Source organism: Anabrus simplex, chromosome 14, assembly GCF_040414725.1.
Source record: "Anabrus simplex isolate iqAnaSimp1 chromosome 14, ASM4041472v1, whole genome shotgun sequence".
Classification (NCBI taxonomy): Eukaryota; Metazoa; Arthropoda; class Insecta; order Orthoptera; family Tettigoniidae; genus Anabrus; species Anabrus simplex.
This window is the reverse complement of record NC_090278.1, coordinates 75400145-75412103: the sequence shown is the minus strand read 5'-3', so window position 1 is coordinate 75412103 and position 11959 is coordinate 75400145. Positions and strand designations below refer to the sequence as shown.

General features: G+C 38.1%; 1 protein-coding gene across 2 annotated transcripts in view; it reads left to right on the top strand.

The window, feature by feature from the left end:
* Nucleotides 1-3584, top strand: part of LOC136885753 (arrestin domain-containing protein 17) — a 191774-nt gene extending 188190 nt beyond the window's left edge. For both annotated transcript variants that reach the window (XM_067158490.2, XM_067158489.2), the window contains 3 exons: nt 1-103; nt 1285-1480; nt 2885-3584. The exon at nt 1-103 is cut by the window's left edge and continues 89 nt beyond it. In XM_067158490.2, the coding sequence (XP_067014591.2) occupies nt 1-103; nt 1285-1480; nt 2885-3009 (424 nt within the window). In that variant the 3' untranslated portion in view covers nt 3010-3584. The remainder of the gene's footprint in view (nt 104-1284; nt 1481-2884) is intronic.
* Nucleotides 3585-11959: the final 8375 nt, after the last annotated feature.

Here is an 11959-nt window from a genome sequence, read left to right as displayed (position 1 = left end):
ACCAGATGGGAGCAATTCCTGGATGGAAAACATCCGTGTACCATCTCTCCCTCCATCGGGACTGCGCAACTGTAACATTATTGACTTATCCTACATTTTGACTGTAAGTACGAGGATCACTGTTAGAATTTATTATGTGAATGTCACTTAGATGCTGACTGGTGAATATTCTGCTGTATGATGATTAGTGATGTTTGATTTCTGTACAAAATTGGAGGTAATTTCTGTGCTGCTTTGTGTTCAAGATTTGTATGAAAACAAAATAGCTTCGCAGCTCATGTGGTTTACAATTGTTTCTCAAGTGTAGGTACCTGACTGTGGAGTGAGTACTACTGGGCCACGGGGGGTCTCGGTGAACTTAAATGAAATTGGGAAGATTTTCTTTTGCTAAGAATGATAGTGACTGATAATAAATAATAATTTCGTGTGGCTATTTCTAGCCGAGTGCAGCCCTTGTAAGGCGGACCCTCCAATGAGGGTGGGTGGCATCTGCCATGTGTAGGTAACTGCGTGTTGTTGTGGTGGAGGATAGTGTTATGTGTGGTGTGTGAGTTGCAGGGATGTTGGGGACAGCGCAAACACCCAGCCCCTGAGCTATTCGAATTAACCAATGATGGTTAAAATCCCCAACTCGGCTGGGAATCGAACCCAGGACCCTCTGAACCGAAGGCCAGTATGCTGACCATTCAGCCAACCAGTCGGACAGTGACTGATAATCATGTATAATTAATTTAATCCAAGTGTTGTTATGATGGCTATGTATTTTACATCATTAAATATTGAATTTTCTCGACTGCATTGAAATCAAAATCGACTTTCAGCCTATTAGGTCGTGTTATGTACATGTAGTACGTGTTGAAGAGATGTCAAATACAGAATAAAAATGGCCAACCAGACACCAGTGGGATTCGAACCCACAACCGACGCGAAATTGGGAGATTAGTGCCAGATTAGTAACTGTAAGATGTCGTATCGGCAAGTGGGGTCCCTAAACTGTATGGTTAGTGACACTGAATCGAACCCTACTTTTAGAAAATCACTAAAATTCACTACCTTGAGTGTTAACAGGGGAGATAGAGTAAGGTTGTACCCTTAGTGTAAAGGCATACTTGCCAGGGAATATAGTAGAATATAGCATTAGTTATAAACAGTCTCAGAAATTTCTGTGTTTGGGTTAATTTGTACAATACTGTATGTCTAATTTGATACATGCAAAAGAGAGAAATTTCACAGGATAATTTCGTAGTAATCTGGTGTAATGCTTTTCTGGCATTTTGTTTTCAGGTGAGTGTTGAAATTGCTGGGGAGTTCAAAAGACTGGAGACCCACAGTGACATTGTGATAGGAACTGTCCCCCTCAAGAGATTCTGGCCAGTCCTGGCTGTCATTCCCTTAACTCCGCCTCCCATTGTTGGTTCTGACGGGGAGCTGCTGCCACAAGAGAGTCGGACAGAAACTCCATCGCCGTACCCAGAACTACGTAAGTGTTAAACTACTTTTTGACTTTGTTTGAAAGGTCTGAGTTTCTCTGAGACTTACAGTCTTCTAACTTATACACAGAACACATTTATATATATATTTAACCCTCTTGCACTCAGCATGCCGATCTATCAGCGCGAGAGGTTATGACGAGAACACTCGCGACGCCAATGCATCGGCTCTGTCCTATTTAGGGATTCTGGCAATTTGTGTGGCCGTTAAATGGTAACAGATGATCGTGACAGTAACTTAAAGTGTTGAATTTGCATTTTACTCAACAGATATATCCACCAGCACTACGAAATATTTTTGTTTTCGACAAATGAAATCAGTTGATCGTGTCATGGTTATTCGAAGTTGTTATTGTGTGGATCTGTTTTTGGTTGGCTTATCAATACAACAATTTGATCTTGCTATCGGTTTAGTTTACAGTTTATTTCATTTCTCTGGTATATTGTGTGTTCGCTGTACTTCGCAAACTATAATTAGACATCTTCTCATTACTCCGTTGTTGCATGTGCTTGCGTTATCTTTTTCTCGTAATGGCTGGGCCATGTTCAAGGTCAAATCATTCCAATATCCTTGAATTTTCAGATGATTTAGATATTTTTTGTCTAAGTGATTCTCGTTATGTGAAAAGTGACGATTTTACCCCTGAAGAATTTTGCACAATCACAGCTGCTTACCATGCATTGGACCATGAAGAACCTGACATCAATGACAGTCACGTTTACAGTGAAGTGTGTCATACTTCATGAGTGAATTGCACCACACACATCATACTGGTCTCAAATCATTCAGAATTAAATGTTCTTTCTTTCAGGCTTAAGAGTACAGAAGAAAGATGCAATAATGCGTGATCTCTGTCATTGAAAACCATTATTTATTTTCCAGAAATTGTTTTCAAATTTTAATAATTTTTTTTTTTGTTAAGCTTGACTATCGCGTAGTGATGTGCGCTGAGTGCCCTGAGGGAAATACATTGGAATTTTTTATCATATTCCTTTTTTACTTATTATTCCCCACCTGGCTGACGAAAATCTCTGGGGAGAACACTGTAAATTGAAAAAAGAAAAATAGAAGTAGAGGGAATGTCATATAATTATGAGGAAATCCTTCAGTAAATATTTTCCCCATTGACAGTCATGTCTCGACAGGTTTCAGCTAGTTATTATTATTTTTACTATTTATTAATTGATCAACTTATTCCCAACACTTGTTACCATTGTATTCATACAAATTTGAGTATTCAGCAGCATACTGTGTTGTTTCTTCTTTTCTTTCTTTCTCTTTATAACTTTCTTGTTTGTTTTTTGTTTTTGTTTGTTCACTTTGTTTTCCAACTTGCCTGATGAAAAATACACAAGACCAGATTTCTTAATTTTGACTTTGGGAATTGTTTCAGCTCCTCCCATGTACGTGGAGTCCATCCTTGGACCAGGCAACATCCGTGATCCTACCGACAACGAATGGTTGCGAGGAAACTTGGGATTTGCTCCTCGTTACCCCTCCTTTAATTTTGACAAGTAATATTTTGTCTTTTATCCATTTACTTTTACCTCCTCTTGTCTTGTCTTCTTTGTACATCATTGTCTTTCCATTGGAGGAAAAGAGAGAATCAGTTTATGGAGGAAATATTCCTCAGACAGTACAAAGATAACAAATTTCATAACTTTTGTGGTGGATTTGTGGTGAAGCATGTGGAATGATAATGAGGAACAGAATTGTGGAAAGTGGGTACTCTGCAGAGGATACCTTGGTATGTTCCCATTACCAAAACTCTTTCCAACAAACGAGTAAAGCAGGCGTAAATGAACATTTCGTATTGCTCTGTGAGGTCTGTGAGCTCTTTAGTAAATATGAACACGTAAGGAAAATTGACCAATATAGCCGCTTAGACTTATCAAAAATGCATGATCATATTTGCCATGAAAATTAACAAGTAGGCCTACTTACGTGACAGGTATATCATTAATCCGAACTTGCGAGAGGCTCGATTCCCTGTAGATCAGAAGATTCACTGTCACTTGCATTACCAGAATCATCTTCTAAATTAATTACAAGTTTGACATATTTCACGTCCAAAATACTTCTCTTGCACAATGTCTCTTGGGTGGTAATGCGGCTACTAGTGGATAATATTTTTGCACACTGTAAACACTTAAAATAAAGACACACCGGTGATCTGCGATGTTAATTTTACGATATCATCAATTATACGGTCAGGATACGTTTCCATAAACTTACTTTTAAATGAATTTAAGACCATAGTCTTCTCTCCATCTTTTTACAATTTGCTGTTCGTTACACCGATGCAGATGGGTCTTATGACAACGACAGGATAGGAAAGGGCTAGGAGCGGGAAGGAAGCAACCTCACCGGGCGAGTTGGCCGTGCGGTTAGGGGCGCGCAGCTGTGAGCTTGCATCCGGGAGATAGTGGGTTCGAATCCCACTGTCGGCAGCCCTGAAGATGGTTTCCTGTGGTTTCCCATTTTCACACCAGGCAAATGCTGGAGCTGTACCTTAATTAAGGCCACAGCTGCTTCCTTCCCATTCCTAGGCCTTTCCTGTCCCATCATCGCCATAAGACCTATCTGTATCGGTGCGACATAAAGCAAATAGGAAAAAAAAAAGAAGCAACCTTGGCCTTAATTAAGGTACAGTCCCAGCATTTGCCTTGTGTGAAAATGGGGAAGTTCCCATTATTCATGAAGCATATCATAATTAAACTAGGATGCTGCCCTATTTCATTAGCGCATTTCAAGGCCTTGTATTATAGCATAGGCAGCAGTCGTTATAGACCTTACTAGAATGTAACTGTGGAAGTACCATCTGTTGACATTAACAAAATGCCATCTCTTGTCAGTTATTGGAGCTGACTGAAACTGCTTTCTGAAGCAGAAGAGGAAGCTTTGTTCGAATAATGGAAAATTAATAGTAAATTGATAACTATCAGTGAAAATGTCCGACTCGTTGGCTGAACGGTCAGCGTACTGGCCTTCGGTTCAGAGGGTCCCGGGTTCGATTCCCGGCCGGGTCGGGGATTTTAACCTTAATTGGTTAATTCCAATGGCACGGCTGCTGGGTGTATGTGTTGTCTTCATCATCATTTCATCCTCATCACGACGCGCAGGTCTCCTACGGGCGTCAAATAGAAAGACCTGCACCTGGTGAGCCGAACCCCTCCTGGGATATCCGGGCACTAAAAGCCATACAACATTTCATTTCATTTCATTTCATTGAAAAACCGCAATGATGCAGAATGTAAAGATACGTACCTTTAATTTAAAGCAAACAACTTTAGAATCAGCCTAGTAGAAGTCGTTGACGGATTGTAGACAGTAAGCATACTTGTCATATATGGGCAAGTAGCATTATAGTATCGTAATTTTGTAAAATAAAATACTGATAATAGTTGAAATAAAGAAAACAATAGTGTTGGCACATGTACATGTAGGTACCTTTCATTTAAACCTCATTTCATAAAAGTTGATCCAGTGGGGAGTTGTTGCCAGATTGCAAAATCCTTGCGTTTTTAATATGTAGATGTTGAACCCCTGTCACATATGAGTTACCTCATTCTACATTTTGTTCTACATGCTTTATGATATTACCTGTGAACAAGATCCTTGTTGATACATTGTATTTATAAAGATATTTTAATACTTTTGTATTGTTTTGATATTATCTTGATAAGTAGGATGATTATCTGAATGTATAATTAAACATGTTTATTGTATATTTGAATAAAAAACATCCCTGTTATAGATTTTGTACTCTTATTACTTCGTATGTTTTACTGTGTTTGACTGGTATTTCACTGTTCTTTTATAAGTTTTTGTTTGGAATAATCAATGACTGATTTGCAAGATTGACTGACTACTAGTGTTTGGTGGGGATAGTTGTTTCAAGGTGCAAAACTGTGAGATTTCTTATGTGATGGTTATGGTGGTTGTGAGTATTGTTTTAACTCCTTTGCTGTCTGCCTGAGTATGTACTCGGGCTCCCCATTACTTCTGCATACTGTTGACCCAAATACATACTCGAGCTTGTGCAGCTTAGCCTTAATTGCTTTGATTGTAGCCAAAAATGAAAGTAAATGCCATCTGTTGCACATTGTTGGAATCACAAAGATGGAATGGCACTGCTCCAAGTACAGTATTTATTGTCCTTGCATGGCTGAATGAGAGACAAAAGAATGACTCTAGGTGCTGTATGCTTACACAGTTGGCTTCCTCACCGCTCTGTGTTTCATATTTTTGGTTAAATTATATTGATGGAGAATTGTTTTGTGATAATGATTTATTTAGTGGGAGTGATAATTCAGGTGAAACTATTGATTATGAAAAAATCAATCATGAATAAGACGGCAGTGGTATTCTCAATATTGTTTTACCAGCAACATATGGTGGTGATGGGACTTCACACTACTGTAAATTTCTACATTCTGTTCCTGTCAGCGGTAAATTACACTTTACTGGGCAAGCAGATTTGAAAATAGATATTTCTTACAATTTTACAGAACTTAACTTCTTCAAATCATTTTTTTCAAATGACTTCTTTAGTTTTTAAGGAAATTAATTTTCTTTCTATGTCTGTTTTCTTGTTTATGTGCACGAATTTTTAGAACACTGTGGAGGAAGCAAGGCAGTCTGACTGCGAAAGTGAGACAGTTAAGGAGCAGTACGATGATTGGCAATGAGTGGCATGCTATCCCTCTTTCCAACACGCTGAGAATAATTAACCCTCTAAGTGCCAAGTGTTTTCCTCTAAATATCAGGTCATTTACAAAGACATTGCACGTACATTTGTTTAAAATATGTTAAATCACTCTTAGAAAGAGAAATGTTGTACTTGATGTACAGAATTTTAGTCAGTAAACCATATTTTGCATGCTTATATAAGTACTAGATAATTCACTTACATATCCAGTGAGCATCAGACATGCATAATTTTGAAAACTAATTAGAGTACATTTTTGTTATTCAGATTTTCATGTTAGCCATTTACAAAAACATCCCATCAGTGTTTAAAAATGTCCGCCTCTGTAGTGTAATGGAGGAAACCCGCCAAGTGCAACAACCTGATTTCGCAGGAGCTTCATTCAGCGAAAGAGGGGCCGAAATAAGCGAACACATGTTTTGGCTTATCCGTAGACACTCGACTGTTTCCGAAAAATGGCGGTCGAAGTTTCCTACGGCTTTACATACCCTTTAAGCATAACAAGTTCAACTGATGAGGTGGCCCAGCGGCTGTCACCACAGCTTTGCACGTTTGCGACAGCACTCCATTCCACTGAGAGCTTCGTGACCTAGATGTTAGGCCCCCTTAAACAACAAGCATCATAATCATCATCATCATCATCATCACTTGGCTCTTGCATCACGACAATGCTCCAGCACATCGTGCTAATGTAACAATGGATTTTCTTGTCCAGATCAGGGTTGACTGTGCTTGATCACCCTCCATACAGTCCTGATCTTGCCCCACGTGACTTTGCACCCTTTCCGGAAGTGAAGATGAAGCTGAAAGGGCGGCGTTTTGCATCCAACAGGGAGCTTATGGCAGCATGGGAAGAAGAGTGTGAAAATGTAACCGAAGAAAAGTGGCAGAGTTGGTTCAGTGACTGGTTTTGACGTATGGAGAAGTGTACTGAGTGTGGTGCAAATTATTTTGAAAAAGTCTAAAGCGTTCACTCACATGGCAAAACTTTCCTAGTGCCCTTTGTATTCTTGGTGCAAGTTCATCTTCTCCTTCTACGGGGTTTGCACAGTAGTCAGTTTGTGCAGAACTAACCGTACACTGCCTACTGGGGCTGGGAAAGTACTGTGCAAAATAAACTAGAAACTTGTGCATTCGCACTGAGCATTACCTCGGTCTCCCATCTCCCTTCCCTTCCCTCCTCTGAAACACAGCCACAGGCAGCGGCTGGCTCTCTGGCATAGCAAATAAGGCAAGTTTGTCAATTTCAATCGCGCACTTGGAAGGAACAAAATAACCTCATTTTCTCTGCTAATCTCATTGCACCATCGTTCTTAACATAACATATAGAGCATCCCTGATTTCTTGTTGGTATAGTTGCGATACACCCTATGTATAATCAAAAGTAATTTTTATTGGACTTTTTCTCAACCTGTTGTAAAATATTTATTGAACGAATCAACGACTTCCTGCAATTACGTGTCGCCACAATGGATAAAGTAAAGCGTATCATGATACAGAATGTTTTACCATATAGACATATTGCAGTAATATGGGTTTTTTAAATTATGAAGATTCGAACAAATGAGGTCTCAGGATGTGTACAGATCTACGTATGGTGGTGGTAACTATGCTTTCAATGCTGCTCATAGGCAGCTCAAACTTTTTCCAGAATTCCATGAACAAGGCAGGTATTGTGCCACGAGCACCAACCATTAGGTCGATAATCTCTACTTCATCCTGGTGGACTTCAGTAGACTGGCCAACATGGTGCTGAAATCGGATTATGTCAATTCGTCTTGAACCCCCTGTCATAGACAAACCATGGATATCTTCATGAACACGTAAGTTTTTACTGCAGAGTTCTTCTGCAATCAGTGATCTTATCTTGTGGTGATGCGAGTTTCTCAGGACTTTACCGTAGCGGCAAGAATCCAGAACATGAGCCAGTGTTTCTCTCCCTCTGCCGCATCTGTGACAGAGGTTTCTGTCCTGAGTTCTGCCCGGAATAGTTTGTACTGCAGAAACATTTGATGTTGTCTTGATTGCCTCTCACCATTCGCTACAAGAAAGTTCTAGGTGATATTTAATTGTACATCAGTACAGACCAAACATGAAGATTATTTGATATGTTGTATACTAATATTCTTTAAATCACTATAACAATGATTTATTATTGAACAGTATCCTCCTTATTCAATACATTATGGTTAACGTGAGTTTAGAAAACTTAAATTTCACATCTGTCACATCTATACATGTTTTGATCCTTAATTAAACCATCTTCTGTAGATTGCTAAAATTGACATATACATATTATAGTTAAAAACATTTAAAATGGGAGCAAGAGTGATGTTATGAATGTTAAAATGTTCTTATTAAGAAAAGGTTCATGCTCTTATAAGGTCGTGTTAAAATATTTAGTGTGCACTGTTATCCACTTGTGATATCCTCTTGATGTTTCATTAGTTAAAAGTCTGCTGATTGAACTAGGCGATATCTGATTAGATTAATAATTGATATTTCATGATTTGGTTTACTGCCAATAAGGATTACAATAATTGCGTATGTCTCGGTGGTATGATTGCCTGTAATTGGAAAATTAAAGTAAATTGAATGCCAAAGAAACACGAAAAGTGTTTTCTCATGCGTTTGTGAGTAATAAAGTTGTGACTAACCTTCTTTGCCAAGTTGAACGACGCGTTTACGTGCGTGGTTTTGTGTGCACTAACCCGTTTTATGACATCCTGTAGGTTCAAGGTCTTGAGGAGGATCGGCAGGAGGGGAGGGGACTGAAGTTGACGTGATTGGTAAAGAACTGTAGGCGAAATAAGTGGAGTTATCATTGTTTGAGGGTGGGGCCATTCATTATAAGATGCAAATCTACAAAGAAGCGGAATAAAAGTTTCAACCGAGCTTGATAGCTGCAGTCGCTTAAGTGCGGCCAGTATCCAGTAATCAGGAGATAGTGGGTTCAAGCCCCACTGTCGGCAGCCCTGAAGATGGTTTTCCGTGGTTTCTCATTTTCACACAAGGCAAATACCGGGGCTGTATCTTAATTAAGGCCACAGCCGCTTCCTTCCAATTCCTAGGCCTTTCCTACCCCATCGTCGCCGTAAGACATATCTGTGTCAGTGCAACGTAAAGCAAAAAAAAAAAAAAGTTTCAAATTAAGAATCCAATTTTTTATTAATTTTATTTAAATTGTATTCAGGGTTAATATATTAATGTGAATATGTACTGTTAAGATATTGAGTCACGGACCCTTTTTTTTATTTTGCCTTTTAAAAATGCACATTAAGGCGACACACTGGAGATAAAAATCAATATTTTGGTCATTTTGATGAAATTTTTTAAATGACTGTAATTGAAAGGATTGCGTTTCTTTTTTCTTGTCACGAAGTTATTCTGCTGAATTCAAACAGTTTAACACTGTAATAATACTTTGTTTGCCAATTGTAATTTTACATTTAACACGTTCAATGCGGATTACACGCTGGGCGAGTGACGCTACTTTATAAGCACGTGCGGAGCACGCGCCTAGCGCGTCATAGGACAGTTGCTAGGAAATGTGAATCACAGGTTTTCCGCATGGTAAGAAAGGCTCTGATTGTCATCCCGCACATCGTGTAAGTCCAATCTACTAGCAGATTCATCTGTAGCCATATTTGTGCATGCGTATTCCGTTTCCCGCGTATTTCCTCTCCAGAATTATCGTCTTACGTCATCATTCATTTATGGAATATTTGAGCAGAAAGACCAATTCAGTGCGAGGTAAGACACTGCATTTTCTGTTTATTATTACTTCAAGAGAATTACAAGTGATTCCGCTTTGGAAATAAATAAATTCTATTACTGCAATATGTTCAGTAAAAGAACTGAACTTGTAATTGTCATTTATTCTTGCATCATATTTATAAGTAACTTGAAATAACGTGCAATAATCATGATTGCGTCATGATGCTTATGTTATAATTTTATTTCTATTATTTTAGATGGCCGACGATGTGGTTCCTTCAACGTCACGAAACCCACCCAATTAGCCAAAGTGTTTCATTTTTGTTTGTCAAATTCTGTAATAGAGAAGTGTAAATATGAAAGTATTTATGTCTGTAATATACTTTATGTATTTGTTTGCTATCCACGGTAAATAATGCACAGTAATCTACCAACGCGCGTGGTGCATGATCCGTCTGGTGACCAGTACTACTTCTCGATTTCAACCACCGTGTGGGTCACGCACCAGGCGCGTGAGTGGGAAAAGTCCATGAGTTCGTTAGAACTCGTCCTACCAACGCACAAAACTTCGATAATTACAACTTTTAAAGAGTCCCACACAAATATTTTGTTCAGGTTGGGCGGGTATGTCACGCTCTGCTAATACGCAGTGAACGTGTTAAATCCCATTTTCTCCCATAATATTCTGCCAAATGTAACAACATTTTTATTGTATATGTATCACAGCTATATTAAGAAACCTGCATATGGAATTTTTTATTGCAGAAATTTTTCAAGTAGTAGGGCTTTTTAAGTCCAAAATTTTATAACGTAAAAGTTACACAAACTTCAGTATGATATATTGCCTTATATAATTTATGTACAGAAAAATTGATACGTAGTGCTTTTAAAAGAAGTATGATCTACCTTAATTAAAAATTTACATTAACATGTTAATTAAATTTCATGGAAAAATGGAATTAAAAATTTAAAAAAATGTATTTTGGAAAACTATTAATTGTATATGAAAGAAATGTTCGTGATATCTCTACTTTTATGTAGGTGACATTCCCACAAAGTTTCGTGAAAATCCATATATTAGGTAAAAATGTCTTTTTATCTCTGGAGTGTCACATTAACCATAAGGTTTTGAGTAAGGAAGGTACTGTTCAATAATAAATCATTGTTATAGTGATTTAAAGAATATTAATTTAGCAGTCAATACGGAAACATGAAATTTATTTTTTGTGGTGTGTGGTATACTATTGCGGACTGCCAGAAAGAAAACACTAATTACTGTATATTTAACCTGATTTTGAGATATTGTGTGTAAACACTTCAAGTGGTAACTCATCTTTTACTTTTAACATATTACAATCTCGACAGTACAAGAACAGGTAATTTAAAAAAAAATGCATTGGCTGGTCTTTATTTTGGTCTGTTATCACCAGTCAGGCTCTATTACATTGTATGTCATAGGTTTTGGTGGCTTAGGTGGAGGAACAGACCAGGGAATGTTTCTTGTGTACAGTTGCACGTCACCAGGCCACAGGTTGGACAGAGTGAACAGGTCGAGCAAGTGGGAGCCCCATATTCCGAAGGTTAGCAGAAGGTGGTGGGCCAGCGTCTGTGAGCTTGGACGAGGTTGTGGCCATACAAACACCATGCAGGACACTCCTGGAATGAGAGGAAGGAAGGAATTCTTTTATAAATGATGTAAAGGTTAATTTACATGACCAAGTTGCGTAACTGGTTTTTATTTGAATGCACATTTGCTTGTACGAGTTTTTTTTTTGTGCTGAGTTACCAGTTGACTGTTTGGTACCTCAGTGCTGAGTTTTTTTATTTGTATGTAAAAAATTGTTTAGAAGCCTCAATTTTTAACTTATCAGTGAGATGATTAGCTCAAAATGTTTATAAAATAATGTTGGTTCTTTAAAAATCTAAATGCAAATGTAAAATCTTACACTTATGTCAAATATTATTTTGAGAGAAAACAAAATTACACTTTTTGTGACCACGCGTACATTGCCTTGATACAAAGAAAAGAGCCCCAGATTA